General features: G+C 38.4%; 1 protein-coding gene across 1 annotated transcript; it reads right to left on the bottom strand.

Moving 5' to 3' along the window:
• Positions 1-1,727: 1,727 nt before the first annotated feature.
• Positions 1,728-6,413, bottom strand: LOC106936686 (engulfment and cell motility protein 2-like). Its single transcript, XM_015017826.1, has 6 exons — positions 6,229-6,413; positions 6,040-6,152; positions 5,847-5,954; positions 5,653-5,735; positions 5,484-5,561; positions 1,728-3,837 (listed from the first exon to the last, which is right to left on the bottom strand). The coding sequence occupies exons 1-6, from the start codon at positions 6,387-6,389 to the stop codon at positions 3,637-3,639; spliced, it is 744 nt and encodes a 247-aa protein (XP_014873312.1). The 5' UTR covers positions 6,390-6,413; the 3' UTR covers positions 1,728-3,636.
• Between the last annotated feature and the right edge of the window lie 2,072 nt (positions 6,414-8,485).

The raw sequence follows: 8,485 nt of genomic DNA, 5'->3' as shown, positions 1-8,485 counted from the left end.
CAGAACAACTGGAATTAGAATAAAAACGTCCCCCAGCATGATGCTGACTTGACCAACATCAACTTACTAAGTAAGAGGCACCTGAGTGTAATTAGTGGTGATGGATATTATCTAGTGGTATTTGAGTAAGACTGGCTGAAAACAAAGCAAAAGCGTACATTTCAGATTAGCAGCTGTAAATAAATACTTGTTTCCATCATTATCCTTTACTTTATGTTGTTCTTTCACATAACATCTTTGGACAATGCATTGGAGTTTGTGGTTGTAAGATGAAAATGTGCGAAACTTTATAAGACATTAATGCAATTTAATGTGATTCTGCGTTAAGAATCAACACGTTGAGCATCAGTTAGGACTTCTTTATTCACACAAAACATAATACAACTCTTCAATAAGGCAAGACATTACTGTATATACATAGAATGATCTACATGGATAGCATATTCAAATATTTATATAACTCTGTCATTCTTTAGTAGCACTACATAGTGTAAATACATTTTTTAAGTAAGTTATGTAAAAACAGTTAATGGATCTAAAAATTTCAATTTATTCGTTCATTCAAGGCAAGAGTTATTGTAGAAGATAACGGCAACAGAAGTTGATGCCTGAACATCGTCAACTGGTTCAGTTACTGGTTTGATTATGGGCTGGTACGGTGGCTCAGAGGGCTTAGAGAACAATGCTTTATGCAGAATTAATAAAAGGAAGAGCAAGTCAGCTTGTTTCCCACTAATTCACTGTAATTAGAAAAACATTTGGTAAACACACAGGCCTGGAGCACACTGCATCTTTTGCGCAGCACATGTTCAGCTGGTGAAGATGTACAGCTTTTAAGAAACTCTCGGTGCCACAACCCATTTTTAAACCCCTTAAATTTCCAAAATCAGATTCAAAACAAACTTGGGGGGGGGAAAAGCAAATCGCATACAAGCTGAACTCTGCTATTCCCACTAGCATCAACACAGATTATTGACACAAGCTGACATCATAGTTGCAGTAGGTGCCCTTAAAAAAAAAACAAAAAAAAACGATATAATGGATTTGTTTCAGTGTATACTGAGCATGTTGAATGCAAAAACACACAGGGTTCCTTCACATTATAAAAGTCTAATTTCACAGACTTAAATCATCTTAAACATGATAAATGTTTACATTTTCAGTTTGGGGTTGCAATCTGAACATTGTCATGTTCTTCTATACAACAAGGGGTTCATTTAACAAATCTATATTTGAACTCAGAGGAAAATTGAAAAAACAAATATTTCAGTGCTGTGTATGTGCAACTTATAGCAAATTGTTTGCCGCTATAAATCAGATTTTCAAACTTAGGTAGGCTCATAAAAGCTTTAAACAAAACTAAAAATATGACAATGTTCATCTTTTATATGTAAAAATAGAATAATTCTGCTTCTTTGAGAAACTTATCTTTAGAAATGTATTCTTCATTTTAGCATTGCTAAGGGGAAATGGAGTCTGAAAAAACTAATATTTAAACTTGGAAATACTGGAAAGACAGAGTTATAATGACAAGAAGGTAGTCATTTACCAAAATATAATTTTATAGAGCTTTAACAAATAGTAGCAGTGCTGAGTATCGGCTCACAAGCTGAAAGTCCATAACTGGGAACTACGGGGAAATTGAAAATGACAACACAGCTAAATATAAAGAACATAATCCTGTGTTCATGTGATGCATGAGCAGTACTAGATTTCTCCACTTTTCAGAAAGTTTGAGTTTCATAGGATTGGAAAATCCAGCATAGTTTCAATAGTAGATTGCAGAGAAGCTCCTTAAATCCCCTGGTCTGTGCAGTGAGAGTGTTAAACTGTTAAACTGGTAAAACGAATAGAAGCGGCTTCCTTCGTTTAAGCAATGCAAGGTAAGTTTTTATGATGCAAACTGAAACGCCATGCCTTAAGTTGCGAAAACACAACACCACATAGCATTTATATTAAAAACCATCTTTACCTACTTTGTATCCAGCATGATATGTAGTTGTAGACATCTGATATCAAACATTGAAGAAATGTTTTCTCTTTTTCCTTATGCACAACAGAGAACTGACTAAATATATTAATACTTTTTAACACTGTTAAACTGTTAATTATGGAAGTATATTATAAACTCATGCTGTGTAATTTATGCATTACTCTGGCTAACCTCTAGAGCAATTAGGATTTTTTGTTTTTGGCTGATACCAATTTCCAGATATTTTAAAAAGTCTGACTTCCAAATTTCAATTTTGATTGATTAAGATTTTCTTATTCAAAGGACCATAAGACCTTAAAGATTTAATGACCCCATTAAGGGACAAGGGTGTAAAGAAAATGGATGGATGAAATGTATCAAAGCATACTGCATGTCAATAAAGACATTTCATAAGTAGGGAAAAACTATTCTTTTAGTCTTTAGAAAAATGCCAGATCCTTATTGTTGTAGATATATTGGTGAATCTCTACTTCATATACAAAAATGTTCTCTGTTAAAATATCTTTATGTTTGTTACAACTACATCATGCAGGTTTGTCAAAATGCTGCACCAAGTTATACTGGTAAGTAAATACAGCGACCAAGCTCATAAAAACCAGTTTACCAGGAGTGCATCACTACTGGTGTTTATACCACAGTTTGGGAACCAATATGAACACACAAAAAAACCTGAAGATGTCCACACTCAGACACATACACACAAAGAATGAAAACTGAATTAGGTAATTGAATCCCTTTTGTGAGCCGATACTGTAGAGCAGCCAAGAAAAATGTGAGAAAAAAAGAAATTCAGGCAGCGTCAGCGATCAGTGACACCAGGTGTGTAAACTCAGCTTTGTGCTGGTAACTGCTTACTACCAGCCCTCATCCAGTAACAATGACCAAATCTAGTCCGGTTTTGATTGTTTGTGTGATCCAATTTGGGTTTCCAATCAGCAGATTTAGCAACTGCTCAGAAAAACAACAAACTTTGTGAAGACACAAATGGAGGTTTCAGCACCTGGACTCGTGCCAGTCCTGATATTTATCGTCAACAAAAATTAATCCCCGTCTGAAGATTTCTCTAGCACACGTACATCTCATTTCATAGCAGAAACAGGCTGCTACAGAGAAAGCTGTCCAGCTTAATGACGGTCCAACATGTTTATAACTTGATATTAATGAGGCAATAGTGGAGAAAAAGTGTAGAGCTGATTGTGTTTTACTGTACAAGTGGAGGAACGAGCAGTACCACAGCAAATTTTAAACGTTTAAACTGAAACAGCAGCCCCTTCATTACCAGTTGCCATGGCTACCACGCATAGCTCGACTTAGCAAGAACGCCTTCACTTTACCGAGAAACTAAAAGCTCCGGTTTCATTTCTGAATTAGAGGAGATGAAGATGCTGTCGGGGTTCTCAACTGTTAAGTAAAGTTTAACCTCTGACCCCACCATAAAGCTATTATCACATTTTTTTTGTTTGTTTTTTTGTTTTAAGTCTGACAACCATACTGCATCCTAAACGTGTGTTTTTAAAGTTCTGGGAAAGAAAATCAACCCTTATAAATATAAGCAGCTAAATTCATCGACAGATGAGTAGACGTGTCTTTTATCAATACATGCATGCATGGCATTCGAGCACACACAGAAGCACACGCACAACTCAGCTGTAGTTGTAGGAGAAGTTGTAAGAGCTAGGCTCCTTTGGCACTGGAGGCGGGGCTTCTGGGATCGTGATGTTCTCAAGGTCGAGGAGGCGGAGCTTCATCTCCATGCTTATGAGGGTATCTAGGTCGCTGCGTGTCAGGTCACTGCCCATCTCTCTGCCCAGCAGCGCACACAGCCCGTCGGTCCAGATGCAATACTGGACATGTGGGCACAGAAGCACAAACACACACCAACACACACGCACACACACACACACACACACACATGCAGAGGAGTTTTGGTGAGTGAGGATCCTTCACGGTCAAATTTACTGACCCAAGTAGCTCTGGGAAGGGGAAACATTCCCCAGTTGTGGGAGCGAGTTCGAACAAAGCATTTAGATTTTTATCAGAAGATGTTCAAATATTGAGGTCGGATATTGTTTCCTCTGGAAAAGAAAGATTTAACTGAATTCACACAACAAAAATTCCCCTTATTTTCCAAAAGATCACAATGAAAGATGTGTTTTCTAGTGAGCGGAAAAGTTATCTAGCCTGAAATAACTTCAGAGACACTTGCAGTAATCAACCAAACTCTACCCTCTGAGATGTGAGATGTTTGAAGGGTTTACTGCAACCTACGAGGGTGAGACTGCCAGATCCTGCTGCAGAAGAGCCTCCCCACAGCATGACGCCTCCACCTCTATGTTTCATGGTTGGCATGAGCTTCTTTTCCAGGAATGCTGCATTTGGTTGTCCCCCTTCCAGACCTCCCACGAAACGTAAACTTGTGCAGCCCTTTTTAGATTGATCAGACATCTACTTTAATGTCAGCAAACTACTGGTGTAGATCTAATGACTTCCTTTTAGGGTTTTGATTGCTTATTTTTGCATCTTGTGGTCAATTTGCTTGGAGAGAATCATTTGTGTGCATTTGTGAATGAGTAAATGGTTTCTATCGTACATCGTTTGCTTCGTGTGCCTATTTATGGGATCTGTTGGTTTCTCTTCTTCAGCAGGGCTTCTGGCCACTGGCTTGAGCAAACAGCCCCAAGTTCACCTGTCAACAAAGTTAGCAGTGCAGAAAGTCTTGGTTTTTACTTTAATTCCTGTTTGTACTCCTTGGTGAAAGTAAATCCAGCCCCCAGAGGTCGTGGCACATTTCACGCTAATGTCACGGCTCAAGTATTGCTGTTCGTTTTACAAACATTAGATAAATTATGGGCAGAGTTTCCTCCAAATACGAGCATCAAACACCGGTTAAATGTTAGCCAAGTGTGCAAAAAAGGCTCTGTCAATCACAAGGTTCTTACACCGTCTTCATGGGAAAAATGCAAACTTTTCTAGGCTCAACTTTCTAAAGGTCTCGGTTCTTCAAGTCTGTTGCAAAATGTAACATGAAGGGAGGAATAAAAGAGAGAATAAAAGGAGGAAAGGAGAGAGCAAAGGAAGGAATGAAGGAACAAAGGGGGGAAAATGCGATAAGAAATAAAGTTTGAGAATAGAAAAATGTTTTGATATTCCCATTGTCTGTTTTGATACTTATTCAGACATGGAAAACACTGGAAACAAATTCCAGACGTTTCCAAACCTTTCCAGGTTGCGTACGAACCCTGGAGTCAAGATGGACATTCAGACTCTGGTTTATGTGAACTTTGTAGATGCAAAGCCTTCAGTGAACCAGCCTGACTGTCTTCAGGTTAATGAGAAGTCAGTCAGCATCAAAACATTACTGCAGCCAGCCAAGGCCAGCAGACGACATCAAAACAATGAATACAGGGTTCAATTATTTCATCTCATTCACAATTCAGACACTGCAGCAAAAAACCTGCGAGCGCACAGTCATAGCCTGCGAATATTTTACCTCGTATTTGTTCGGTGCAACAAAATTAAGCGTTTCGTCCGGATCGTAGAGGACGGAGAAGGCCAGCTCCAGCACCTCCTGGCAGAGCGAAACAAATTCAGCAACAACACAGCAAGGTCACGAGTCAGCAAAATATGTTAGACATGAATACAAATGAACATTTTAGCACCTTGTTTTGTTTTAGAGCACTTTTCTCCTTCATATGAGGGCAATCCTTTCCTGTTAACACAGACTTGATGTCTGAGACAGGGACTGGAGAGAAAAAAAACAGAGAAATTTATCCTCTCACCAGATGCAGAAGAATTGTTTTGTGTTTCTCAAAAAACACAAAAAGTAGCAGAAACAAACAAAAGTGTGTCTCACTCTTGTCACTCAGTAGCTCAAAAGGCACTTCACCCTGAGGTGACTCCTCCAAATCCCCGTAGTGCAGAACTTTGTGATTAAGAGATAATCGGCAGAACCAGAACTTTTCTACAAAAAAAAAAGAAAAAACAATAATCAATAGAAGCAAGACTCTGCGCAGACAGACAAATGTCTGCAGCGCTCCTCTCGTTACCTTGCCTTCGACGGTTCCCCAGTTTACGGAAGCAGCTTCCCTCGCACAACCGGTTGAGCCGCTGCTGCTTGATGAGCTCCAAGATCTCGGGTTGAATCCTCTCCCGCAGCTCTCTGCAGCACAGCACAGCATGAGGAACTGGAAAACCATGAACACAAAATGAATAATGCAGGAAAGGCGCAGACTGACATGATGGGCGGAGACTGGAAGTCGTCCTGGCTCATCCTTTCTGACTGCCGCAGACGCAGTATCTCAGAGTAGCTGAGGCCTCGCAGCTTGTTCTTCAGCTGGTCTATGGAGGACGGCTTCATGGCCAGAGCCCTGGTAATCTGCTCCCGGACCACCTGCATCACCTGGGCCAGCGTTCACACACACACACACGCACACACACACACACACACACACACACACACACACACACAAATAATGAGGGCTGATGGAGCAAAAATGTAAGGCTCAAAAGCTGGGTTAATGCAGACGCATGTGAACCCTTTAGATTAGTTTTTCTTTGTGATTCTTTAGGTATAATTATTTCAAATAACCCTTTTTATTCTATTGAACTTAACAGTGTCGCGTGTTGCATGAATAATACCAGTGTTCGCCCTCACCAGGCGCTCATTCAGTTGCTATAAAAAAGCTCATCTGACATTACTGGTCTGGACCAAAAGCAGAAAATTGATACTAGAATTGAAAAATGCAATTTAATAAGAGGTTGTACAATTATCAAGTCATTTTCTCACTGTAATCATGGAAATATGTAGTAATCCAGCTGCGAACTCAATGGTCTGTGTTAATCTGTATTTAAACAGATGGGAAATACAATCCTTTGTGCAAAACCATCCACAAAAAATAGACTGACTTCTGCTCAGTACATTTATTCAGTGCAAAAAAAAGAAATAATTGTTCATTAGGACATCACCTGTAAACCTCCATTTTACCATCGCTCTTTTACCAAAAAGAATGAATTTATTCCTCTCCAATAAAATGTAACGAGGTTTGAGCATTCATGAAGATCTTTGCAGTCTTTTGGGTCGTCCTGTTTTCTCTCATGTTCTCCTCTCAGTCAAGGGCAGGGGTGTCCGAACTTTTGGCCACATGGGCCAAAATTACAGATTCAAAAGTAATTACGGGCCAAAAAAAACCTAAATTAAAGCAAATAAAGTATCCGATGTAGATCCAAAACTTGAAAACAATTTTTATAATGGTGTATTAGGGCCATTGTAGATAGAAAAAAAGGAGTATATTTCTGGCAAAAATTCAGAAATATTCTAGAAAAAAAATTTAAAAGAAAACTTTTGACATTTGAAATTCAGAAATTCACAAGATGTTTTGGGAAAAAAAATCTTGTAAATTTCTAGATATTAATCTAGAAATTTGATGCTTTCTTTCTAGCAAGTTCCCTTGTTTTTCTAGAAAATTTCTGACCTTACTCTCAAAATTTCTGAGTTTTTTGGCAGAAATGAATTGCTTACTGTCATTTTGCATGTTTTCTGTATTAAAAGAAAGACGTAGTTTTCAGTTTCTTTTGGGCTCGACTGAATAAATTTACCTTCAGTAATGAGACCAGGATTTGGGTCACTTTCTTTCAAAGCGTTTGCTATATTTAGCCAAGTTTAAGAAAGAATAAAAGCTGATTCGGGTGCAGCAATGTTGCCTTTTCAGTAAAAGTCTCTGGATAAACTTGGTTTTACCTTTTGTTAAAATTTTTTTGTGTAAATACGAATACTTTGTGCTATACTTCACATTTTCCTGTGTAAGAAAATAATGTTGGTAACAATTTTTACCCTGATTACAAATTAAAAGTGTACATTTGCATCTACAAATGAAATTTGTATCATTTTTGAATTGTAGTTGGGGGCTGAACAAAATTAGTCCAAGGGCCATAAATGGCCCCCGGGCCACACTTTGGACATCCTTTGTCTAGGGACTGAGATAAATATGAAACAAACATGATTTTGTGTTTGGTGAACCATTTCTGTTGAAAGATGTTTTGGATCATTCATCTTTTAAAACAAGCATCTCAGAGTGTGTTGAGTGAAAAGAAAAATCCAGATTTTCCAATAATTAAATCCTCATGATTAAAAAATTTGATTAATCAATGATTGGTTTATGACCCATCCCTAATACAGGGTATGTTAATCATTTTATTTTCTTGCTCCATTCTTTGTTTTACTATTAAAGCAAATTGTAATTTTCTTCTGAAACAGAAGCTGCTGTCTTCAAAGTGAGATTCTGCTACTAAAATACAGGAACCACTTATTATCCACTGGCCCAAACATTAATCTCCCAGTCCGCCCATTAGTGCAGACCAGCGATGGACGTGTAAATGACTCTCTTTGGAGTGAAAATGCGAGTTTGGAGTGGGCATGAGTGGTGGCATTGTGCGTGGACAAACTGTGTTATGAGACAGATTTTGGAGTGTTTAGTGGTCATAAAAACGGAGAGT

The sequence above is a fragment of the Poecilia latipinna genome, unplaced genomic scaffold, assembly GCF_001443285.1.
Source record: "Poecilia latipinna isolate Pla-1442-1.1 unplaced genomic scaffold, P_latipinna-1.0 Scaffold2196, whole genome shotgun sequence".
NCBI classification, from domain to species: Eukaryota; Metazoa; Chordata; class Actinopteri; order Cyprinodontiformes; family Poeciliidae; genus Poecilia; species Poecilia latipinna.
This window is presented reverse-complemented; position numbering and strand designations above follow the sequence as displayed.